The sequence below is a fragment of the Chrysemys picta genome, chromosome 5, assembly GCF_011386835.1.
Source record: "Chrysemys picta bellii isolate R12L10 chromosome 5, ASM1138683v2, whole genome shotgun sequence".
Taxonomy (NCBI): domain Eukaryota; kingdom Metazoa; phylum Chordata; order Testudines; family Emydidae; genus Chrysemys; species Chrysemys picta.
In genome coordinates this window covers 86,296,756-86,323,602 of record NC_088795.1, presented here as the reverse complement: position 1 = coordinate 86,323,602, position 26,847 = coordinate 86,296,756, and the positions used below count along the sequence as shown (strand labels likewise).

Here is a 26,847-nt window from a genome sequence, read left to right as displayed (position 1 = left end):
AGGTGATAAACTCTGTCTCAGTTTAACTGTCTTACTCAAGGCAATAAAGACCAAAGGAATTGAACCATAATATGGCCATAGGTACAGTATAAGAAACTAAAGAGACAGTAGATGAAAACCTGGCATTATTGAAGTCAATTGGGATTTTGCCATTGACTTCCATGGGGCCAGGATTTCACTCTAGACCAGAGTTCCTGGCTCCCAGTCAGTTACTTAGATTATACCTCTCCTGACCTATTCAATAGGTTCATGCTGGCAAATATTACAAAGGCAGACATACTCTATATCAGTGAGATAATGAAGTCATGACAGATACATTTTAGACTTGATATTTGTTTAGCTGAGGTAGTGTAACTAGTGACTCTCACCTCTAAACAATAAAATGTGTCCAAAAAATAATTTTTTTCTGGTTGGTTTTAGATACCTACTTTTGGCTAGTTTATGAGCATCCTGAACTTCATGTACACCAAGCATCCAATGTAAGTGTGGATTACATAATTCCCATAAATTATCCTGATTTGGATATTATCCAATTTTATAACCAAGTAATTTAATTTCTGGTATGAGAAACTTATCTTGAGCTTTAAAATCCAAATATTTTTCATTTAAAATGTTGGTAGTGTTAGAGTGTGAAGATACTCAAAAAGTTAATGTGCACATTGTAATGAAGTGCACAGAAATAAAGATGTATTTTTAAAAGGTTCCATACAAGTCACACTGTAGAACTTCACTTATATCAGATTCTCATACACCATTTTGAAAATCCATGCCTACTAGCCATATTCAGAGTATTTTTTACATGCAGTAGAACTGGACTGAGGCTGAACAGATGGACACTTCCTTAAAAAAAAAAAGTTATGTAGATGCATGTTTTAAGTAGTTAGCAAACAACTGAGATGGCAGGATTCCTTTCAAGATTTTCCCTCTCCCTCAGTATTATGGAGGCAGAATTAACTCCATAGTCAAGGTTGTATTGAGATTTACAGATTTAAGAAACACTCACAATTTCCATTCACGGCTGTACAATGTACGTTTCCAGATTTAACATATGCAAATCAGTTAATTGAACAGTAGATGCATAAACTTACCAAGGGAACGGGGTCAACTTCAAATGTCTCATTTGCTGGATCTTTTATTAGCTCTTCCATTTCCAAAAGAGTTCCCAAATTGCAATTTTGGTCATTTTCAGCTCCAGTCCAGTAGGTGCTTGTGACACATGGCTGTGCCAAGGACTTTTTGCTTTCCATTTTGTCATTCAATTTCCCTTTTGAGCTCTGTACACATGTTACAACTGCAGCAGAAACAGAGGAGGATGTTGAATTGGAGGAGCTTGCTTTGTCAATGTCTTCTGGAGTCTGCTTTACTGGAAGTGTTTTTGGAATTTTGTGAGAAGCGTTCTTTGAATGAGTTGTAGCATGTACAACTTGGCTAGGAAAGAGCTGTTTATTAAGAGGTTGCTTATGAGTCTTAGTCATTGGTATTTCTGCTTTAGTATCTCTGTCTAAATCACGTTTTTCCCTCAATGCTTTGATGGAAGAGGGCAATTGCCTTGGGGAAGAAACTGGTGAAGACGATGAGGCAGTAGAGAGTTGAGGGGATCTCGGAGATATTTTTAATGAAGCATTATCTTTCGACTGTAACACAGCTCTTGATATAACTTTTGGCTTCACATTTTTAAAGTTTGGTTTTGGAAAGCTAACAATCTCAGCTTTTCTAGCTTTGGTTATTGTTGAAACAATAAGAGACTGATTTTTTGGTTTCACTGCAATTTGTTCAGAACTAGTTTTAAGTGAAATCTTTCTATTGCATCCTCTCATTAATGCATCATTCTTTCCCAGTTTACAAGGCCCAACTCCAGCTTCTGCCAAAGCTGAAACAGAAAATTTTGGTTTTTTTGATCCTGTCATAGGTGTAGAAATACATGAATCAGGACTGGTTTCACCAGCTGTTGGACTGAAGACCACAAAAGTTGCCTCACATTTCAGCTCAGCTGTAGCAGCCCCTTCTGGTTTTGGTATACTGCTTTGTAGTGATTCAGACACTGCAAAATAGCTGGGTACATCTCGGAGAACAGTGTTTTTAGCAGAGACATTTTGTTCTTTGGCTAAATGTTCACTCACTTTGTTTACCACCTGTTCTTGGTCTATACTTGCATCAAAATTCTGTATTGGCAGAGCACATAAATCATTTACAGAGTAATTAATTACCATTCTGGTTGGAGATGTGTCAGTTTCGGCATGTTCAGGTGTGCTATGCAAATACTTTTTAAAATCTTTATCCATATTAAAATGCTCTGGTGACACCGAATTCTTAGAGTGACAATCTAACCATTCAGCAACTAGTTTTAAGGACTGCATTTCCATTTCTTGTGACTCTCTCTTTTGTGGTGCTACATCGACATAATTGGTGCCTTTTAGAGACTGTTCACTAACCCCTCCAACATCTGGAGAAGCAAGAGGTAGTACTACCAAATCTGAACAATTATTTGATGGGTTTGGGCCCCCTGAAGCTTCCAACACAGATGAACTAGGAGGTTTTTCAGAGCTACTTGTCTCAAAACTTTTTCTCATATGCATTTCATCAGAAGAGATGGATGTCAGAGGGAGAAATGCATCTTCGTTTTCACTTCCCATAGTTTTCCCCACGTTTTTAGCCATATCAAGAGATTCATTGACACCAGTGACCTCTAATGCCACATGAGCAAAACCTACTTCATTTTCGATTTCAGAGTTTTTGCTCCATTCCAAAGGGGTAAAATGCATTGTACAGTTACAGTCAATCTGTCTATAAGGCACTGGTTGATCAGTACTTTGATTCTGCACTCCTTTTAGAGCAAGGTTTTCTTTTAAGAGGCTGGTTGGTTCTTTTAAGTTATGGTTCAAGACATAAATACAAGTCTGTTCAGTTGCAGGACACACACATGTGGCATCAATATCGCTCAATGAAGCACCCCTACAGATAAATTCACCCCCAGTCTTTTGTAGATCAAGTGCTCCAATACATTCCTGATTTAAAGAAATGGTTGTGAAATCATTTACATCCTTAAAATCCATATTATCTTCATGCTCAGCCATTTTATTACACTGGCTAGCTGAATTTCCATTTATATTGGTGGTATGATTAATTGAGGGTGGTGTAGTTGTGTTACATGTAAATTTATTTCCATTTTCATCACTGATAAATAAGGGAGACTGCAAGCCATTCTTTGCCTTATTTTCCGATTTTTCAACATTCATTCTGAGTTTTAATTTAAAACTGTTGTCATCTTATTTTCACTTAAAATTCTAGAAAACGCAGGTTCTTTTGAGTGTTGGAGAATGCAAAGCTTGGCCCCAGAACAGTTCAGTTTCGTTATAAGACACTCAAGATGCAATTCTTCTTGCTTACATGCTCTTCACGTATATCCACAAATCTTCTACAACTTGAACCCCTTATGTATTCTAAAATTAAAAAAAGACATGAAAGTCAGCTGAACCAGAATTTAATAACAGACATTTCATAGGCTGCTTAGTCTTTGAAAAAATTGTAATTTTTACAAATGGAAATCCTTTTGCCTTAAAAAGTAATCAAATTGAAATGTTCAACAGCCCTACCAGATAAACAGTTCAGAGTATCTGCTAACAAAAAGGTAACTTCTTAAACAAGTAAATCTAGATTATAATCCTCATTTCCACACACCCCCATCCCTCACAACTCCAGTACCACTCCTGCATTTAACGGGGGAGACAAAGTATCAAATAGCTGTCCACGTGTCAATATTTTCTGAAACTGAAAAGCAACTGTGTGGTAATTGGAAGCCAGAAAACAAAACTGAGTAACTCAAGAATCAGTGAAGATGTTGCCTCTACACATCCTTCGTTTTTATTATTCTGCATTTAAAATGATCTGCTGTTTAGAGCTGTACTACATGTGCCTCCTCTGCTGAAGATTCATACAGTTGATGAATATTTTAGTAGAGTCATCAATGGTTACTATTTCTCAGCAAGTAGACGGAGATTTCTGAACCACCACAAGTCTCACTCTTAAGTTTTTTATAGGCTGTTCCAAACTTTTTACTATGCCCCAAGCATCTTGTTTTTTCCATATCAAGAAAACATTCTGGCTTTTTGTAACTGAGTGTTTGAGACATATTTCTGTGCCCACAAAGTATTGTTTTATACCTCCCTGTTTCACTCATGTAGTAAGAGCACATTTCATATCAGTCACTGTTCAGGTCAAAACTTGTCAACCAGTACTGCAATGAGCTATAAGCATGTCCCAATCTAATTCAGTATAAAATACCTGCTATGAGGAAGGAGGAGACTAGTATATAGACGTCCTTGTGACCTTCCTTTCTCACCTCTTTATAGTCACCATAAGCACAGAGGAGCAAAGCAAGGGACAGAGGGGCACTGAGGAGAGGCCCTGTTGGTAGGGGCCTATTCATAAAGCTTTTAAGAATTGCTGTATGCACGTTTCTATAGGATACTGAAGGTCACCTGAGTTAGCATAAGTTGTAACTATATACCTTCCCCCGAGACAATCAGTGTTTACACATAAAAAAAACTTGGTCAGCTACATTGCTACGTTTTGAACTAAGAGAAAAAAATTTTAACACACCCTCCTTTTTGACAGACATGACTTGGGGGCAGTCCTAATGTGCATAAAGTATTGCACAACCATTGAAAGTATAATTAGTATTAACAAGATGAGAAGATAGCTTCGGTGCTTATATAATCCATCAGAAAAGCAGTGTCGAGAATGTTAAGGTTACATAGCTGTCAGTCACTTGAATCAAATGATTAAATTAATGTTGCATACATAAACCTAAGTTTTCTCTGTGTGTAAATTGTACTACAGCGCTGTGTTGTGACTACATTGTAGTCTAGATTACAGACTTACATGACCATGATGATGTAAAATTCTTAGCATCTACTATCGTGTAGTATGAATAGCAGTCTATAAAAGACCTCGCATACAATAGTTACAGTGAATTAGGTAAGGGCTACCCTTCCCCGCATAATTTGCTTGACACCCTACTAAACTATAAAAATCAGTTATTCAAAATATAGCATGCAATCATGTAATTCAAGATCATATAGCAAAACAAAGTTATTTCCTGATTTGAATGCTTACCTGTGCATGCAATCAATTTTAGATCAAGTTACGGATTTTTTTTGGTAGCTATTTGACTAGAAACCACAGGGGTCCACACATTGGAAACAGAAGGGTCATTGCACAGTCAGTCAACCATGCATGCTAGTCCACTCTGCCTTTCTGAGTAAGGTTGGTCAATTGTTGAAGAACCCTTTTACTGTTTACAGTAGTAACGTTTACGTCCATGCACAAAGGATGTTTTCAAATATTCAATCAAAACTGGTTTTCCCATAATATCTCAGAAGACAATTTCACTCATAAGTATCTACCCCTTCCAGCAAAAATCTGATTAGAACTATGAAGAAGATTTATGTTATTTCCTATAAAGGTGTTCTTTCCACTCTCACTAGAGGCTGAGCTGTTTTTGCTGCAACGTTTAGTGACAGTTGACGCTCAGCTACAAGAAGTGAAGTTTTCAGACCAACAGCAGAGTTTGAAGTGACTGAAAAGGTCATATCAGAAATGCATACATAACCTTAATGACAGCATTAACTAGTGCTTGCTATAAATATCCACACAAAGGTAGACATGATATAGTCCAAAAAATGCATTTGGTAAAGCATGTACACATTTTATTTTACTGTCTTAATTTACAAGTGCACTGAGTGATTATTTTTCATTCTAACTTTATTAAACAGGAAATCTGCTAAACAATATAGTCAGTGTATGACCTTATCCAATTCAACCAGTTTAATGCTGAAGTCAGAGGAAACAAGATTAAACTGACTTAAGTAAAACAGCACACAAATAACTTCTGTATATCTGTGCAGAAATTAATTCTTTGAGATCCAATGCACCATTGAATGAAACAAACAGTGTACTGAAAGGCAGACTGTGATGAGTAGAGCTGAATAGGAAACATTTCCGGTCTCTCAGAAATGTAAAATAAACTTGCATTCCTCATCAGAATGAACCTGAGACCTTGAAGTTTCTCAGTTAAACAGCCTTCTGGTTGGTATATTCACCTGGAATCTGGGACACCCACATTCAAGTCCCCGCTACAATACTATTTAATTATTTCCTGGCAAAAATGTTTAGTTGAAACTAGTATGTTCCCACAAAAAATTTGTTTTGATAAATTTATATTTTTGATTAAAAAAGTACACTGAGTTTCTCATTCAGCTCTGATGAGTTTCGTCTCACTTGTAACAGTAATTTAAGCCCATGTTCCAGGCCTTCAATAGCAGCTCCATTCATGTAGCAGTTGGTGTTACAAGGTGACAACTGATCAAGTTTTTAAAGTATACAAATAGCACATATAACTGCACATACATGGCCTATTGTAGATTTGTAAATTCTAGGGCCAGCAGGTATGACTGTGATCATCTAGTCTGACCTCCTGTGTAACAAACTGTAGAACTTGCCAAAGTAATTCTGCGAACACGTTTCAGAAAGACATCCAATCTTGATTTAAAAGTTGCTAGTGATGGAGAATCCACCAAAACCCTTCATAAATTGTTCCCAGCCAATGGGAGCTGCGAAGCCAGCGCTCTGGGCAGAGGCAGTGCACAGAGCTGCCTGGCCATGCTTCCACCTAGCAGCTGAGCAAGGGGATGTCACCACATCCGGGAAGCCCCACAAGTAAGTGCTGCCCAGAGCCCACCTCACTCCATCCCATGCTCCAATCCCCTGCCCACTCCCACATCCAAACTCTGCTGCTGGGGGGGTTGGGGGGGGGGGCGTGCACGGGAGGCCAACACTGCCCAGCACCAGCCGCTGCATGACAAACTCACAGCCTTAAATGTAATTTCTCTACTCCTACTCGTGATTCCCATTTATCCATCCTGGGATCACTTTAGTCCTTCGGCCACAGTATTCCATTGGGGGCTCATGTTCAGCTAATTAATTATTCACCTTGATCCCAGGTCTCTAAGAAAAAAAAAAGAAAAGAAAGTCACTGCTTCTCAGCAAAGAGTCCCCCATCATGTAAGCATGACCTGATTTCTTTGTTCTCAAGTGTATGACTTCATATTTTGGCCATATTAAAATGCATATTGTTTCCTTGTGCCCAGCTTACAGTGCAATCTAGATTGCTTGGTATCAGTGACGTGGTCTTTTGATTATTTACCTCTTCCCCAATCTTTGTTACTGAAACTAAAATCAGTAATAATTTTATGCTTTATTTCAGGTCACTGATAAAAGCGGTAAATAGCATAGTGCCAATGATCAGTCCCTGCAAGACCTGTTATGAGAAATGAGCCTACAAATTTACTCTAATTGTGAGCTCAACTGTAAAAAGTACGCAAAAGTTCCTAAGATGTCACAACAAATGTTGATGGGAAAAGTATGAAAAGGAGACAGACTAAATTAGTCTAAAACAAAAAGACCTATGACTCAAGCACTGTGTTAAGATCATGCTTGGTAAATAAGAAAGTGTGGGTCCTTAAAGAAAGACTTTGCGGGGGAAGATACTGAAGCTACTGGAGCGAACTTCATCATCATGGCTGTAACCTCCACCATTTCCTGGGCCTGTGTCATCTTGATACTGAAAGATGTCCTGACCAGACTGGGCAAGAGAAGGATCCACATGAATCCCAACAAGCACCTGAGATGAAGTGGGATTGGACTTGAACAGCTCCAGCTCATCTCAACTAACTTCCCTCCCACCAACCCCCAAAAGGACAGTTACCACCATCTTTGATACTATCTAAAGACTTTCTAAAAAGCCTCTTGAGGGAAAGGGAACAAAAAAGGTTAAAATGAAATACTTCAATATGTAACATTTTAAATGCTTTGTTTTTCGTTCTTTTCTGTACTTTAACGAAAGGTTTAAAGGATTTTTAGTGGTGTGTTTGCATGGTACTAAGCAGGCTAAGGTCTCTGTATATCAAACCCCAGACCTTGCTTAACACGGTTTAATGTTGGATAGAACTCTGCTGGTCCTGGCCCAGATCAAAAAGGAGGAGGGTTGGTCGATGGGGTAGCTTCCCATCACTGTAAAAAAAAAAAAAATTATAATTTCTAACTACTTGCATATACCACATAAACCAAAAATTACGGCCTGAGGAGGATGGAAAGCATTCAGATGCGCATATGACAGCATATGAGCAAATCCATCAGGAAGTCACCCACTTGATGGTCCAAATTCTGACAGCCAAAAAGTGTATATCCATAGCTACCCGGAATGTATGAACTCTACATAGTGCAGGAAAATTAGCTCAGGAAATCAAAGAAATTGATAGATATAAAATTGATATACTAAGACTTTGTGAAGTTAGATGGAAAGATCAAGGTATGATAACACCTGGAGAAAAAAACAATGTTATATTCAGGTGGAACCAAACATGAGAGATTTGTAGGAATCATCATGAATAGCGCTGCAAAGAAATCACTTATGAATTGGCAGCCAATATCAGATAAGCTACTGGCAGCTAGACTCCATTCTAGGCACATTAAGTGCACGATAGTCCAGGCATATGCCCTTACAAATGATGCAGATGAAGAGGACAAAGATTCTATACAGAATTGAACAATGTAATGAAAGAAATACCAAACCACAATCTTGTCCTGGTTATCGGAGATTTTAATGCCCAGATCGGAAATGAAAGAAGAGGTTGGGAAACCATCATTGGCTCACATACAACTGGAATGATGACAGACAACGTCACAAGACTTCTTGAATTTTGTGCCGAAAACAATCTTAGCATCTGCAATTCTTTCTTCCAACATAACACACAAAAAGACATGGATTTCACCAGATGGTCGTACCCAAAATGAGATCAATTATATCTGTGTTAGTCAGAGGTGGAAATCATTATCAGTGTTGGACACGAGCATTCAGAGGAGCAGATATAAGGAGCGATCACTACTTGCTGAAAGCAAACATCAAATTGAAGTTTAAAGCGCTCAAAAAGAAAACACAGACTCAGATTATTCAATACACAGAAACTACAAGATTGCAGGATACAAAAAGAGTACCAGATAGAAGTCAAGAACAGGTTTGATGCCCCTAAATATCTTGAAGAAAATGAAGTGGAAAAATACAGGGATCTTTTCAGAACAGCTATGCTAGAAGCAGCTGAAAAGATAATTGGTAGAAAGAGAGGAAGCAATAAAGAACAGTGGATCTCAGAAGAAACATGGAAAATTATAGACAAAGAAGAAAATAAAAAGCTCTAGTACTACAACATGCGACTGAAGAAATAAAACAAACCTACAGGAACCTTGACAAAGCAGTAAAGAAACAATGCAAAAAAAGATAAGTGAAATTGGATGGAAAGTAAGGCTGGTGAAGCTGAAGAAGCAGGGGAAAGAAACAATACAAGAACAGTCTACATGATCCTGAAACAGTTAACAGGATATGGATCAAAATTCAGAAGTGTCCCAGTGAAAGGGAAATGAGGATAAATTTTGAACACACAGGAGGAACAAGAAAATAGATAGGTGGAACACGTCAAAGAAGTGCTAAACCAACCAGAATCAATTACAAGACTGGAATTTAGCAATGACAAACCATTAGATTATCTAGATATAGATGTATCTGAGGTAAAAAAAATCTAAGTAGTAAAAAAAGCATTGCAGAAGCTGAAAAACAACAAGGCACCTGGGTTGGACAGCATTCATCCTGAGATGCTTAAATATGGAGGCAAAGATATGGAATCAGTCATCTGTTTGCTGTGCAACAAAATATTGATGGAGGAGAAAGTGCTAGAAGAATGGACCCTCGGAATCATAATCAAGTTACCAAAGAAAGATGAGCTAAACAATTGGTCAAATTGGAGGGAAGTTACACTTCTGTTTGTCACAGGAAGAGTACTAGCAGCAGTCCTCCTGAACAGAATGAAAAGGAAAGAGGAATACTGTCCTATGTGAACAACAATCTGGATTTAGACACAGGAGATCGTGCACAAACGCTATTTTCGCCTTGAGATGGATTGAGAACACAATTGCATTCCAAGGCAACCTTGCCATTAATTTTGTGGGTTTTCAAAAGTCATTTGATAGTGTAAACAGAGAAACAACACGGAAAATTGTGGAATATGGAATTCCAACAAAATCAATCAATATTATTAAGGCATTCTATGCCAACTCAAAATGCTGCATTAAAATAGATTGAGTAAGCCATTCAGCATCACGATAGGTGTAAGGCAGGGGTGCATCCGGTCTCCTTTTTTGTTTATGCTAGTCATCAACTATGGATTAAAACAATGCTACAGTGATACATATGGCCTAAAATGGAACAATTCAAGGCTATTTGAGCTAGACTTTGCGGATGACATTGCTCTTATCAATAAAGATGCCACTGGACTACAAAAATGCACAAACCAAGTAACAGTAGTAATGAAGAAGATAGGTTTGAGATACAAGGCAAAGAAATGTAAAGTCATGTTAATGGGGACTACAGGGACAGAAATCAAAACTGAAAAGGAGAAATTGGAAAAGGTGGACAATTTTACGTATCTTGGAAGTACCATCAGCCAAGATGGTACTAGTTCCGAGGCAAGAAGAAGAAGAATCGAGAAGGCAAACGCTGCATTTGGAAAACTCAAAAACAACTCCCTCAAGACAAAACTGAATGTGTACAAAGTAATTGTTATTGCCATCGCAACCTATAGCAGTGAGATATGGCAACTTGCCAAGAAAGATACGTGAAAACTGGATGCATTTCATCACAAATGTCTGAGAAGAATATTGGGAATAACAGAGATAGGAAGACAAACAAAGAAGTCAACAATTACTGGACAAGGCACCCTGTCACAAATAATCTACAAGAGACGACATCAGAGGCTGGGATATGTGCTGAGAATGGAAAAAGAACGCTTACCAAACACAACCCTTGAATAGAAGCCAGAAAACGCAGGAAGAAAGAGGAAGACCACGAATAAATTAGAAACAAACAGTTCTGAACAACATCAAGCACCTCAACATGAAATGGGAAGATTTGGAGAGAAGGGCAGCTGACAGGCAAGGATGGCAAATGGAGGTAGCCCAACGTGCAGCAAAGCATGGGATGGACTAAGGTCTAAGGTAAATGTTGGATAGTGACTGGGTTATGTTACCACCATTGACCCTTGTATTCCATCTAAAATAATAGAACAGACTCCATTAGAAACACATCAGTGATGATCCCCACATTATAATGACATCAGCTAATTTTTTATATCCATTTAGTGTGTACATACTCTTGCTAACTTTCATCTACCTACTGTTACCAACACTAGAGAAAATATGGCAGTGTAGCTTTAATGCAAGCTAGCTGCATCATTCAGATCCACCGCTACTGTGGGTATGTACTTGGGTTGCTATCCTGTGGCATAGCCCAAATCGCTGCATCTTCACTGTGCTAGATTAAAGCTAGCTTAGGTATGCTTACCAACATAGACGTACCCTAAGAGCTGAATAATATTACGAAGGAACCAGAGACTAGAACAAGTTGATTTTCTGTATTTCCCCTAATTCAGAGGTGTACATTTATACATTCAATGATTTTCAAATTATGAGACGATATCATAAATCTGCCAGGGATATGGGCAACATAAGTTATCACATTTGAAGGCTGTGAAGATGAAGGAAGGTGTTATAACTATAAAGGGAAGGGTAACAGCTGTCCTGTGTACAGTACTATAAAATCCCTCCTGGCCAGAGACTCCAAAATCCTTTTCCCTGTAAAGGGTTAAGAAGCTCAGGTAATCTGGCTGGCATCTAACCCAAAGGACCAATAAGGGGACAAGATACTTTCAAATCGGGGGGGGGGGGGGGGGGGGAGAAAGGCTTTTGTTTGTGCTCTTTGTTTGGGAGTTTGTTTGCTCGTGGGGCTGAGAGGGACCAGACATCAATCCAGGTTTTCCCCATCTTTCTAAACAAGTCTGTGTTACCAGAAACCCAAACAAAGGTGGTGGAACCGGATCCCCTGCCAACAACTGCAACAGCAGTAGTGGATCCAATCCCAGAAACCCAGCCAAAGCCAGTCCCAGAACTGGAACTGGCAACGCAACCAGCACCAGAACCATTGCCAGCACTGAGTCCAGCGCTTGCAAACCCGTCTACAACTTCAACGCCAGAGGGCATCAGCGAGCCTGACCTGGCGGAAGCAGCAGATAACTCTACCCAAGAGGCTCAGCCAGAGCCTGAAATATCACACAGTGCACCAGCGGACAGCGGTTCACAGTCAATGGAAACAGCCCCAACACCTGCATCGCTTCCAGAGGGACCAAGCCCCAGTCCACAGTCCAAGGAGAAACTGATGTCTCCAGCATCAAGGAAACAGTTCCAGGCCAAGCAGGAAGCAAATGACAGCCTTCAAAAAGCTTGGGCGGCGGCGCGGAGCATTCCACCGCCTCTCAGCTCTTCTAACCAATCCCGGTTTGTTATAGAACAAGGACTTTTATACAAGGAGACTCTTTCTGGTGGGCACCAGGAAGACTGGCATCCTCAAAGACAGTTGGTAGTTCCCACTAAGTATCAGGTAAAGCTCTTGAGCTTAGCCCATGATCATCCCAGTGGCCATTCTGGGATGAACAGAACCAAAAACCGGTTGGGAAAGTCCTTCCACTGGGAGGGAATGGGCAAGGACGTTGCTAATTATGTCCGGTCTTGTGAAGTGTGCCAACGAGTGGGAAAGCCCCAAGACCAGGTTAAAGCCTCTCTCCAGCCACTACCCATAATTGAGGTCCCATTTCAGCGAGTAGCTGTGGATATTCTGGGTCCTTTCCCAAAAAAGACACCCAGAGGAAAGCAGTACGTACTAACTTTCATAAATGTTGCTACCCGATGGCCGGAAGCAGTACCCTTAAGCAACACCAGGGCTAAAAGTGTGTGCCAGGCATTAACAAACATTTTTGCCAGGGTAGGTTGGCCCTCCGACATCCTTACAGATTCGGGAACTAATTTCCTGGCAGGGACCATGAAAAACCTGTGGGAAGCTCATGGGGTGAATCACTTGGTTGCCACCCCTTACCACCATAAAACCAATGGCCTGGTGAAGAGGTTTAATGAAACTTTGGGGGCCATAATACGTAAATTCGTAAATAAACACTCCAATGATTGGAACCTAGTGTTGCAGCAGTTGCTTTTCGCCTACAGGGCTATACCACATCCCAGTTTAGGGTTTTCACCATTTGAACTTGTGTATGGCCGCGAGGTTAAGGGGCCATTACAGTTGGTAAAGCAGAAATGGGAGGGGTTTACGCCTTCTCCAGGAACTAACATTCTAAACTTTGTAAGCAACCTACAAAGCACCCTCCAACACTCTTTAGCCCTTGCTAAAAAAAACCTAAAGGATGCTCAAAGAGCAAAAAGCCTGGTATGATAAACATTCCAGAAAACTGTCCTTCAAAGTAGGAGACCAAGTCATGGTCTTAAAGGCGCTCCAGGCCCATAAAATAAAAGCGTCGTGGGAAGGACCATTCACGGTCCAGGAGCGCCTAGGAGCTGTTAATTATCTCATAGCCTCCCCCACCTCAAACATAAAGCCTAAGGTATACCATGTTAATTCTCTTAAGCCCTTTTATTCCAGAGAATTAAACGTTTGCCAGTTTACAGCCCAAAAAACAGATAACGCAAAGTGGCCTAAAGGTGTCTACTACAAAAAAAAAAAAGGATGGTGGAGTAAAAAAGGTAAACCTCTCCACAACCCTTGAACGTCTGCAGCAACAGCAGATCAAGGAGCTGTGTACAAGCTTTGCACCAATTTTCTCAGCCACTCCAGGACGGACCGAACTGGCATACCACTCCATTGACACAGGTAATGCTCACCCAATTAGAACCCCACCCTACCGGGAGTCACCTCATGCCAAAACTGCTATACAAAGGAAGATCCAGGACATGCTACAGATGGGTATAATCCACCCCTCTAACAGTGCATGGGCATCTCCAGTGGTTCTAGTTCCCAAACCAAATGGGGAAATCCGCTTTTGCGTGAACTACCGTAAGCTAAATGCTGTAACTCGTCCTAACAACTATCCAATGCCACGCACAGATAAGCTATTGGAAAAATTGGGACATGCCCAATTCATCTCTACTTTAAACTTAACCAAGGGGTACTGGCAAGTACCACTAAATAAGCCCGCTAAGAAAAGGTCAGCCTTCGTCACCCAGGCAGGGGTGTATAAATTCAATGTACTCCCTTTCGGGTTGCAAAATGCACCCGCCACCTTCCAAAAACTTGTAAATGGTCTCCTAGCGGAATTAAAAATATCTGCAGTTGCCTACCTCAATAATGTGGCCATTTTTTCTAATTCATGGGGAGAGCACCTGAAGCACCTAAAAGTCTTCAAGCGCATCCAGCAGGCAAAACTAACTGTTAAGGCTAAAAAGTGTCAAATAGGCCAAAACAGAGTAACTTACCTGGGGCACCAGGTGGGTCAAGAAACTATAAATCCCCTACAGGCCAAAGTGAATGCTATCCAAAAGTGGCCGGTTCCAAAGTCTAAAAAACAGGTCCAATCCTTCTTAGGCTTGGCTGGATATTATAGGCAATTTGTACCCCACTACAGCCAAATCGCCGCCCTGCTAACAAACCTAACCAAAAAGAAACAGCCAAATGCAGTTCGGTGAACTGATAAGTGTCAAAAGGCCTTTAACCAGCTTAAGGCAACAGTCATGTCTAACCCTGTGCTAAGGGCCCCAAACTTTAACAAACCGTTCCTAGTAACCACAAATGCGTCCAAGCAAGGCGTGAAAGCAGTTTTAATGAAGAAAAAACCGGATCAAAAATTCCATCCTGTCATGTTTCTCAGCAAGAAACTATCTGAAAGGAAAAGCCACTGGTCAATCAGCAAAAAGAAATGCTACGCCATTGTGTACGCGCTGAAAAAGCTACGCCCATATGTTTGGGGACGGCGTTTCCAACTACAAACAAACCATGCTGCGCTACAGTGGCTTCATACCGCCAAGAAAAATAACAAAAAACTTCTTCGGTGAAGTTTAGCTCTCCAAAATTTTAATTTTGAAATACAACACATTTCGGAAGCTTCTAACAAAGTGGCTGATGCACTCTCCCGGGAAAGTTTCCCCAAGTTAATTGGTTAACAGTTGTTCTTAAAATAAAACATATTGTTAGTTTTTATATAATCAGTAGTATGTCTAAAGGTACATGTGTCTTATTAACTCTGTTTTCTCCTAGAACTCCAGGAAGAAATCACAGCCAGTGTAGAACCAAATGTCCAACACAATCTGTGATTTGGGGGGCGTGTCATAACTATAAAGGGAAGGGTAACAGCTGTCCTGTGTACAGTACTATAAAATCCCTCCTGGCCAGAGACTCCAAAATCCTTTTCCCTGTAAAGGGTTAAGAAGCTCAGGTAACCTGGCTGGCATCTAACCCAAAGGACCAATAAGGGGACAAGATACTTTCAAATCTTGGGGGGTGGGGAGGGAGGCTTTTGTTTGTGCTCTTTGTTTGGGAGTTCGTTTGCTCTTGGGGCTGAGAGGGACCAGACATCAATCCAGGTTCTCCCCATCTTCCTAAACAAGTCTCTCTTATTTCAAACTTGTAAGTAAATAGCCAGGCAAGGCGTCTTAGTTTTACTTTGTTTTCTCAACTTGTAAATCTTTTACTAGAGTGTTTATCTTTGTTTGCTGTACTTTAAACCTAAGACTAGAGGGGAGTCCTCTGAGATCTTTAAGTTTAATTACCCTGTAAAGTTATTTTCCATACTGATTTTACAGAGATTATTTTTACCTTTTTCTTTTAGCCTTCTTTTTTTAAAAACTGATTGATTTTTCCTTGTTTTTAGATCCCAGAGGGGTTGGAACTGTATTCACCAGGAGTTGGTGGGAGGAAGGAGGGGAAGGGTTAATTTCTCCTTGTTTTAAGATCCAAGGGGTTTGGATCTGTATTCACCAGGGAATTGGTGAAAGGTTTCTCAAGGCTTCCCAGGGAAGGAAATCCATTGGAATGGTGGCAGCGGACCAGACCTAAGCTGGTAGTTAAGCTTAAAAGTCTTCATGCAGGCCCCCACATTGTACCCTAAAGTTCAAAGTGGGGATACAGCCTTGACAGAAGGGAAAGAATTAAATGTAGTAAGAGGATATAACTAGGATAGGATGAACTTAAAATGACTCCTTTTTGAAAGGATAGGTCTGACCAACCAATCATGCATGACATCTCTGTTCTGAAATCTCTCTCTTATAGATGCTCCCCATTTGGGCTGGCCGTGATTTTCAATATCGCATCTTGAGACCCCTGGCTACTTTCCCTACTCCTCCTGTAGCCACTCATTCAGAAGCCAGTGTTTCCTATACCCTCTCTTTTGCAAGGGATGAAGCTTAGAGAGGCAAGAGCCAGCACTCAAGTTGATGGACACAATGGACTTGGCTAGGAGCCAAGGCATATGTAGTATCAAAGATATGGTATTGAGAACTTAAAATGCTGTACTTTCTAATACTGTTGTACTGGTGTTACTGTATCATAATACTGTAACTACACAATAAATACAGAGTCACATTAAGCAGTGATTTATAGTTTGTGTGCTAATGGAAGTTGCCTTTGTTAGCTTTGTAGGAAAAGAAACCAATGCCAGCCATTTGCCTACACCTCCCAACACTTACATCAAAGCTAAGATCAGGCACAAGCACTTTGTTTTCCTCCATTTTCAAACAAATATTCTACCCCCCCCCCCCCCCCGAATCTCTTTCAACTAGTGGTTCATTAATGGAGAAAGAAGGCTAATAAGTTCTGGTGCTCATGAGACAGCTGTCTTTTTGCTTACATAGGAGCTGATAGCTTCTTTGTGTCTGTTTTTCCACTCTCCATTTCTTGGAATGTTTTCTAGTATCTTAAAAATGTTGTGTTTAAACTTGGAAAAAATTACTGTGTAATTTTTGCCTTGAAGGACATTTCGAATTCTGTCTTTTCAGCTTGTTCAATGCAAATCTTTCCCTATTGATTTTTCCCTTGAATACTGTCAAGGTAGTTGGGATACCTGATCTATCCTAACCCCTTCTCAATTATCTCTTCCTGCCCCAATCACCTGGTTCTTCCCACTCCTCAGCCTTCTACTTATCACAGAATTCCCCCAGACACACCCCACTTGCTTCTCATCCTATCCAAGGTCAGTCAATACTTCTTGTTTTTCCTTTTGGATGAGGAAAGGGCCTATAGAGGGCCTGTCAGGAGAAGGGGTCCCTATGTCTTCAACAAAAGCCAGACCAGAGGCATTGTCTAAGGTCCCCTCTTCTAAAGAGGATCATGGGGAAGGAGAGTAGCAACAAGAATCTCTCCTCTGTCTGAGGCCCTACAAAGTATGAAGGAAGTCTGAATAAATGCTCAACTCTCACTCACATGGCAGAGCTCCTCAGTGAAGATGAAGTGACTGCAGGGACACTTCTTGCATTCTTGTTTGATGACACATGCTCCTCAACAGGTGAGAGCTGCTGCCTGCTACAAGTCTCCTCTTGACTGACAAGTTTAAGACTTTGCATAAGAGACTGTTAAGGAGAATACATAAAACAGGAATATAAACCTTGGGAACAGCACAGAAGGCACCAATACCACCAGGTTGCAGGCAAGGAAGAAGGGCCTAGAGAACGTCATTCAAGTAACAAAAGGTATTCATGACTCGCAGAAAAAAGATTTTCATTTTCCAAGTCATAAGCTTGAACCTATTTGGAAATCAAGGCAGAATTGTGGCCTTAGCTGTCTAATGCAAACACATTCATAGTACTAGAATTTCTACTTTATCATCAGAAAATAGATTACAATTGCATAGTATGTTTTGCACTACAAACAATGGATGTTAAAAGTCAGTTAGCATCAGGTCATGTCCCTGAAACTCTTGGCATTACCACATTCTGGTGTGGAATCCCCTCTTTCTTGAATTATATGCCCCTACCCTCCTACCCCCCCAACCCACAGTATAGACCACTATGTAATCCAATAATAATGTATATACTGTGTGACAGACCCAGACCAGTGGGGTAGAGGAGTCTGGTAGAGAGCAAATATACTGGTCACTGGATGAGTAGTTTTCTGTTCCCTGAGTGACCAGAGCAGGGGCTGCACTAGAGTAATCAGGAACCTGCTAGAACCAGTTAAGGCAGGTTTCAGAGTAGCAGCCGTGTTAGTCTGTATCCACAAAACGAAGAACAGGAGTACTTGTGGCACCTTAGAGACTAACAAATTTATTAGAGCATAAGCTTTCGTGGACTACAGCCCACTTCTTCGGATGCATATGCATATGCATCCGAAGAAGTGGGCTGTAGTCCACGAAAGCTTATGCTCTAATAAATTTGTTAGTCTCTAAGGTGCCACAAGTACTCCTGTTCTTCTTTTTAGTTAAGGCAGGCAGGCTAATAAGGACACCTGGAGCCAATTAAGAAGAAGCTTCTAGACTCAATTAAGGCAGGCTAATCAGGGCACCTGGGTTTTAAAAAGGAGCTCACTTCAGTTGTGGTGGGAGTGTGAGGAGCTGGGAGGGTGTGCTGCTGGAGGACTGAGGAGCACAAGCATTATCAGACACCAGGAGGAAGGTCCTGTGGTGAGAATAAGGAAGGTGTTTGGAGAAGGCCATGGGGAAGAAGCCCAGGGAGTTGTAGCTGTCATGCAGCTGTTACAGGAAACACTATAGACAGCTGTAGTCCACAGGGCCCTGGGCTGGAACCCGGGTTCCCCGCCAAACCTCCCAATTGACCTGGACTGTCGGTTCTCCCAGAAGGAAAGGTCTCTGGGCTGTTCCCCAACCCACATGGTGAATCTCTGAGGCAAGAAAATCCGCCAATAAGCGCAGGACCCACCAAGACAGAGGAGGAACTTGGTCACACTGGTGTCAGGAGTGGGAGCTTGGGATGCACAGCGCGGCGGAAGAAGGTGATTTAAACAAAAAACAGAAACAAAAAGGGAGAGGGTTTATTTTTTTTCCACCACAACGGATGATGTAGTGCAGGCACTGATACAAGCTATGGCGGCCCAGCAGGAGGCTACCCGTGTCCAGGCAGCCGCCCAACAGGAGGCAGTGCGGCTGCAGCAAGAGACTAATCGCCTGCTGATGGACCAGGCTGCTCAAGACCGAACTATGTTGCGGGAACTGGTAAACCAGGTAAAGTCCCTTACAGAGCTGAATCGCGGCAATGATGGGACGTGGCTCATACAGGCCAGCCATTGGCTGCAGAAAATGACACGGGAGGATGATGTAGAGGCATACCTTCTGGCCTTTGAGAGGACAGCCCTACGGGAGGGCCTGGCCTCGAGATCAGTGGTCTGGCATCCTTGCCCCATTCCTGTGTGGGGAGGCCCAGAAGGCCTACCATGATCTGCCTGAAGAGGCTGCGGCAGACTACCCCCCAGCTGAAAACAGAGATCCTGGCCAGATCTGGGGTAACGATCACAGTGCGGGCCCAGCGGTATCACGGTTGGAGGTACCAGGAAGACAAAACCCCGCGGTCCCAATTGTATGACCTCATCCATCTCCCACGAAAGTGGTTGCAAACAGAGTCCCGGAGTCCAGAAGAGATACTAGTGGTTCTGGTCATCGACCGATACATGAGGGGACTACCACCAGACCTTCGTGCCTGGGTAAGCCAGAACGAACCCTCCACCTATGACGAGGTTGCCGGTCTGGTAAAGAGGCAAAGGACAGCGAGGGAGCTGACCCGACCAGTTAAGGAAGAGGCAACCCCGGGTTAAAATAGCAGCACCAAGCCCTAAAGTTTGGGTGACTGGGCCACCAGGAGGGCCCAGGTGGAAAAAGAGAGAGGCTGAAGGCCCATTAGAGGCCACAAAGAGTCGGAGCACTGAGGGAGAAGAGGATCCTGATGTTAGACTGCCCAAACCAAGAGACCGGGGAACGCCTAGGGCTCCATACAGATGTTATGCCTGCGGGGAGTGGGGGACACATAGCTGCACAGTATCCCAATGCTGAGGAGCCTATGCAGTGTAACCTGGGGAACTGGGCAGATCCATGCTCCCCTAATCCACCTTGTGGGGGTCTCACTAACCCCACATATGTATACCAGACCAGTGAAACTAAATGGGGGAGGGGACCACGGCACTGGTTGATTCGGGGAGTGCTATTACGCTTATCTCAGGGAAGCTCGTGAAGCGTAGTCAGCTGCTGCAGGCTAAAGGTATGGGGATAACATGTGTCCATGGGACAGTTAGTTATTACTCCACCATCCCAGTAAAAATAGAGATCCAAGGGAACACTACTGAGGTAGCAGCAGGTGTAGTCCCTAAACTCCCATACCCAGTGCTCATAGGGAGGGACTTCCAGGGTTTGGAAACTTACTCCCAGTAGGGGGGATTGGAGAAAGATGGGGACCCTAAAATTGATGAGGCATCCACAGCAGACTGTCAATCCCAATCTTCTCTGAAATATCCCCAGATTTGTTCTCCACTCCCAGACAGGGTAGAAAGACAAAAAGGGAAAGAAGGGCAGATAAGGCCTTGGGAACCCGAATACTGACCAAAGCCAGAGGGTCGCTCTTGTAGCTGAAAAGGAGGCCACGCAGGAGGGAGAAGCACCTGAGTCTGACCCCCACCCTAATGCTGCTGAACCAGTAGAGGCAATAGAGACTGGGCCCCTAGATCTTGGGCAGATAAGCCCCGGGAACCCAGCGGCAAAAAGGGAGGAAATAAAAGCAGAAGTAAAAAAAATGCTGGAGTTGGGGATCATCGAAGAATCCCACAGTCAGTGGTCCAGCTCAACCGTGCTGGTGCCCAAACCTGATGGCACCACAAGATTTTGCAACGACTTCCGGCGACTAAACCAAGTATCCCAGTTCGACGCGTACCCCATACCTCGCATAGATGAGCTAGTGGACCGTCTGGGTAATGCCCAGTACTTGACTACCCTAGACTTGACAAAGGGGTACTGGCAGATTCCCCTTGCAGGGGACGCAAAGGAAAAGACTGTTCCCCACACCAGAGGGTCTTTTTCAATATACTGTCCTCCCTTTTGGACTACATGAGGCCCCAGCTACCTTCCAGCGCCTCATGGACAAGCTATTACGCCCGCATAACAGTTATGCTGCTGCCTACTTGGACGATGTGGTCATACATACCCCAGACTGGGAAACCCACCTGGAGAAGGTGGAGGCAGTCCTCGATACCTTCAGGCACGCTGGCCTTACTGCAAACCCTGCCAAGTGTGCTGTAGGGTTTACAGAGGCCAAATATCTTGGCTACGTTGTGGGGAAAGGTCTGGTAAAAGCCCAAGTGAACAAGTTAGAGGCCATCCAAAATTGGCCCCGAACAAGTCACAAGAAACAAGTCCAGGCGTTCCTAGGTGTGGTGGGGTATTACCGAAGATTTATCCCCCACTTTGCCACAAGGGCAAGCCCCCTGACAGACCTAGTGAAAGCCCGTGGACCTGATCTGGTGAGATGGTCTGACGCAGCAGAGGAAGCATTCACAGACCTACGGCCTGCCCTCTGCAATAACCCCGTACTGATAGCCCCTGATTTCACCAAGGAGTTTATCCTGCAGACGGATGCATCAGAAGTAGGGTGGGGGGCCGTTCTATCACAGATGATCGGGGAGGAGGAACACCCAATTCTATACCTCAGTCAGAAACTCCTTCCAAGGGAACAAAAATATGCAGTGGTGGAGAGAGAATGCCTCGCTGTAAAATGGGCCATGGAAACATTGCGCTACTACCTGCTCGGGCGCAGATTTGTCCTCGTGACCGACCATGCCCCTCTTCAATGGATGCAGCGGAACAAGGAGAAGAACACAAGGGTGACCAGATGGTTCTTATCCCTCCTGCCTTTCCAGTTCCGTGTGCAACACAGAGCAGGGAGCCGTCATGGCAACGCCGATGGCTTGTCACGTGTGCACTGTCTGGCGTCTCAAGCTGCCCAACCCCTTGGCATTGAGCAGGGAGGAGGGATATGTGACAGACCCAGACCAGTGGGGTACAGGAATCTGGTAGAGGGCAAATATACTGGTCACTGGATGAATAGTTTTCTGTTCCCTGAGTGACCAGAACAGGGGCTGCACTAAAGTAATCAGGAACCTGCTAGAACCAGTTAAGGCAGGCAGGCTAATTAGGACACAGGGAGCCAATTAAGAAGAAGCTTCTAGAATCAATTAAGGCAGGCTAATCAGGGCACCTGGGTTTTAAAAAGGAGCTCACTTCAGTTGTGGTGGGAGTGTGAGGAGCTGGGAGCAAGAGGCGCAAGGAGCTGAGAGGGTGTGCTGCTGGAGGACTGAGGAGCACAAGCATTATCAGACACCAGGAGGAAGGTCCTGTGGTGAGAATAAGGAAGGTGTTTGGAGGAGCCATGGGGAAGTAGGCCAGGGAGTTGTAGCTGTCATGCAGCTGTTACAGGAGGCACTATAGACAGCTGCAGTCCACAGGGCCCTGGGCTGGAACCTGGAGTAGAGGGTGGGCCCAGGTTCCCCCCAAACCTCCCAACTGACCTGGACTGTGGGTTCTCCCGGGGGGAAGTCTCTGGGCTGTTCCCCAACCCACATGGTGAATCTCTGAGGCAAGAAAATCTGCCAATAAGCGCAGGACCCACCAAGATAGAGGAGGAACTTTGTCACAAGTGTCAGCACAGCAGTATAGAGTTTGGCGAAACACACTGGCTTGAGTTAATGCAATTTCATAGATTAAGGCAATAATTTACTGACCTCTTGTGTACAGCAGACCATAGAACTTCACCCACTAATTACCGCAACTAGCAGAATTTATGGGGTTGAACTTCAGCATATATTTTAGAAAAAGACATCAAGTCTTTACAGAGTCTGGATTATCAAGTTTAATTTACAAAGTAATGGAACAAAATAAATGCAGTATTACTATTTAGCACTGTGGATTAATATAACAACTCACCAAGAGTCTATTTGACTCTTGCCTGAAAAAGACAAGTCAAGTAAACTGGGGCAGAGTTTCTAATGACTCGAAAATGCAATATGGAATAAAATTTCTTGCTAACGTATCCTTTACGTGGTATGAATTAAACAGTAGGATCCATAGGCTGTCCCAATGTGATCTTTAAAAAGATATGGCCAGTACAAAATTTTAACCAGTCAGTGTAAAACATCTTTAAGTCACCAATTTAGAAGTTATCGCTCCAGAAAGATCACAACCAAACAAGGTTTTGAGTACTCCATAGCGAGGGGAAAACTAACTTTTGCCACTAATCCAGCAATCTTGCTGTATTTTGATGCAAAAGATTGAAGATTTGCTGGAACCTCACTTAAATTGGAAATTTAAGTGTTCATTGATTAAATATGAAAGTGACATCAGTGCAGTAGTTCCTGTATATTTTGACAAAGTTCTGTTTTATACATTGTGAACACAAAATGCTAGCATAACTGCATCAAAGAAGTTGCAAGAGGAGGCTGGAGGTTTTCACAAATTGGTAAGACAGTTGAGGCTTTTAGCATCCAAGCAGGTGTGGTAGGTTGCTTGAGATTTTGAGGAACATTTTAGCAGAAACCTTCAGCTAAAGTGATAAGTAGTGAAATAGTGTTGATACTCCAGTTTTCATCTTTCATGCTAAACATAAAGGGTGTAATGTCATAGCTGCAGACTCTAAACTCTGGAAGACAATGCATCAGTTACACATTTCAGAAAAAAATTAATGAGGAAGTTCTGAAGCAAGAGGTGAATTCTGAAGCTTATTCCGTGACCATAGAATAATAGCACACTAGCCCCTGAACACAACATCTCATTGGAGGAAAAAACAAACCAACACTATTTTACTCACTCCCCAAAACAATGAGAGTTTGTCAAGTATAGTATAGTACTATCTATCACATCCCAGGGCAAGAAGATGAGCTACCTAAATAAAGAGATAGTATTTAATCAAATATCAGAGAGGTAGCCGTGTTTGTTGCTTTTTACAGATCCAGACTGAGAGTCCTGTGGCACCTTTAAGACTAACAAATGTATTGGATTCAATGAAGTGGGCATTCACCCACGAAAGCTTATGCTCCAATACATCTGTTAGTCTTAAAGGTGCCACAGGACTCTCTGTTGCTATTTAATCAAAGTTGTACAGATCAGTTCTGAAGGAACAGCCCAATTTATTGTGTGACAGCATGAAGCTGCCTGACAACACTGCTCTAGCCTTAGAACAGTTTCTCCATACTGCTAGTTGAGTGAATGCTGATAGCCTGTCTGCAGTCTTCCAAGGGCTAAAATTCCAGCGGACTCTTTTAAAGAAAAAAGCTGGGTATAGATCACTCAACACAATGCCAGGTGGAGGTTGTGTTTGTGTCTCACCCACATGATTCACAATTGGCCTAGAAGTTCAGCCTTCTGGAATCATGTCTTAATGTCTGCTAGTTGAATGTGGTTTCCTCTCAGTTCAAGGGGATAAAACCCTGAATGAAGAAGAGTGCCCTGGGGAACTAGAGGAACTGCAGTCTTGGGGTGTGCACTACATGCAGACTTTATACTGAAGGTCTGAAAAAAGTTAAGGTGTAACAAGACCATTTCTAGATTACCTGAAGTGACTGGAAAATCCTGTGCTGTGCTACCAAAGGATATTTATATTTTAATAGGCAAATAGTTACATCAGTATCTGTTTCAATTACTTTAAGCAACTAGATCCAGGGAGAAGAATTTTCTAAAAATTATACATCAAAATAAATGTTGCTTATTGTTTTGCAACAAGTGACACCAACTTTATTAAACCACTTAGCATTTCCAGTTTATCCAGCTGCTAGGTCAGAATTCTAGGCTTTCTATGCCTTTAAAGCCATACAAGGTTCACATTCAAGTTTTTGCTTCTCAAGTTGTTCTCCTATTCAAAGCACTTAGCTGTCAACAGCTTCCAATGGAGCGTAAATTAAACACCCGTAACCCCACTCACTTCCCCCCACCATCGCTTCATCTTGTCGCATGCCCTGAATGCGAAAGCTAGAACACTCCTTTGATTTCAACTGAAGAATGATTCAAAGCAAGTGCAGGTTATCATACACGAATGCCATGTGCTGCCTGTATGATGTGCCACTTAAGTGGGCAGCCATGTTCTAAAGGAGCTGAATAATGTGAACCTTAGCTGTTAGCTCATGACTGGATTACTATGAATAAAAAGGCATGAAAAACCATGGCAAGGTCCACATACTAAGATGATAAAAAGCTGCTTTCTGAGAGCAAGCAAATAAGCACTCTTATTGCCATAATCCTTACACACTGGAAGATGCAACAGTCCAACAGGACTGACTCCAACTAAGTTGCCAATATGATTAACAGGTGACAGCTCTGACATTTTTGGTTTGTCTTCCCCAGGCTAGAAGAAATGGAGCCTCAGTTAAGCTTTCATCCCCACTCCCAAGTCAAGCAGGTGCCAAGTAATTCACTCATTTGCAGCAACTGGACTCAGTGAAATCCTTGGAACTTTATGCCATTTACTTACTGATGGCAATGCTGTCCGCATCTTACTAATCCTTGGAAGACCTTATGAGGGGTATATTGGTTAAAAACATGCCTTTGTACGACATGATTGCACCAGCTAGATTTCCAAGGTTTATGAATAAAATGATGAATTATAAATAGCAGTAGTATAGTGATTGTTTGGATGACATGGTTATCCTTAAGTAACTCTGTTTACCTACCTACTTTTAAAGTGACTGATGACCAGGGTGACCAGATGTCCAGGTATTATTGGGACCATCCCAATATTAGGGGCTGTCATATATACATATGAAACTTTTCCCCCGCCCTCCGTCCCCCAAAAGGGGCACATTTCCCCCCCCACACACACACACACACTTGCTATCTGGTCACCCTTCTGATGACAAAAGTGTCCCAGGCCAGATCAACCCAGCCAGAGATGCTGTTGCCCAAGAAAAGTGAATTTATTAAGAAGTGGTTGAGTGAAGTCAGAAAGATTCTCCTATTCCTACCACTAGAAGAAATTCAATTCTGTGTTAGGGGGAACAAGATGTCAATACTCCATATTTCACCATTGCTGCATCCTTTACAGACCTGAGACAGGAGGAAGTTAAGTAGAATTAAAATTTGACATTTATATCCTTAAGGCATATGGGATTTAGTTTCTTTCATACACACCACATTGTCCAAACTATTTTATGAGTCATTTGAAGGATTCCTGGATCTGAGCTAAGAATTTACTCACCCCTTGGAACAGAATTCATAAAGGTGAAAGATTGCTCAGGTTTCAGGCAGCAAGCCTCAAATGCCGAATATCTGGATAAGAGAACTCTGATAAATGAGATCCCAAAAGCCTGGAGGAAATGAGTATCTGGGCCAGAGCACTACTGTTTGGTCCTAAATTATCTTCCTAGACACCTTGGACATGAGAGAAAAAGAGGAACATATAAGCCAAAAAGCCTGGCCAGAGAATTGACAATGCTCAACTTTCCATGCAAGTGCTGGGAAGAAAACTTTGCTAATTTCCTGTTGGATTGGCTAGCAAGGGGGCCTGTCGAAGGGAGGGACCACTTGTTAGCCAATTGAGGATCTTCTGATCTTATTCCCATTCCTCTGTTTACAGGGCATGTCAGCTTAGCCAGTTTTCCTGAATTTTTGCCCTGGATACAGACAGTCTTGCCTGCAATATAACACTTTCTGCAACCTACTACCATGGGCACACAAGTCACAGCTCCAAACAATTGGACCTTGAGTGGCTGATGCAGTTTTGCTGCCTCCTAGCCCCCGCTCAGTTTGTGGTTCCAGGAGTCCCAGGAAAATTAGGGTCCCAGTTTCTTTGGCAGCGTCTAGGGCTCTACTGCCTGTCCTGCTATAATGATTTCAGCAACTGGGAGAGGGAGGCCTCACCAGAGCCTTCAGGCCAGTGTAGACTGATGCCATCAACTCCTCCACTCCTATCTAGTCCACACAACTCTTCTCAGTC

General features: G+C 42.5%; 1 protein-coding gene across 20 annotated transcripts in view; it reads right to left on the bottom strand.

The window, feature by feature from the left end:
- The window catches only part of MTUS1 (microtubule associated scaffold protein 1), a 209,323-nt gene that overhangs the window by 149,702 nt on the left and 32,774 nt on the right, over nt 1–26,847 (bottom strand). For 18 of the 20 annotated variants that reach the window (XM_008168470.4, XM_065597998.1, XM_065597999.1 and 15 more), the window contains one exon: nt 1,089–3,440. The exons of 1 other annotated variant lie outside the window; for it this stretch is intronic. In XM_008168470.4, the coding sequence (XP_008166692.2) occupies nt 1,089–3,236 (2,148 nt within the window). In that variant the 5' untranslated portion in view covers nt 3,237–3,440. Of the gene's footprint in view, nt 1–1,088; nt 3,441–6,869; nt 7,006–26,847 lie in introns of all 20 variants that reach the window. One more of the 20 variants, XM_065597994.1, reaches the window with a different exon arrangement.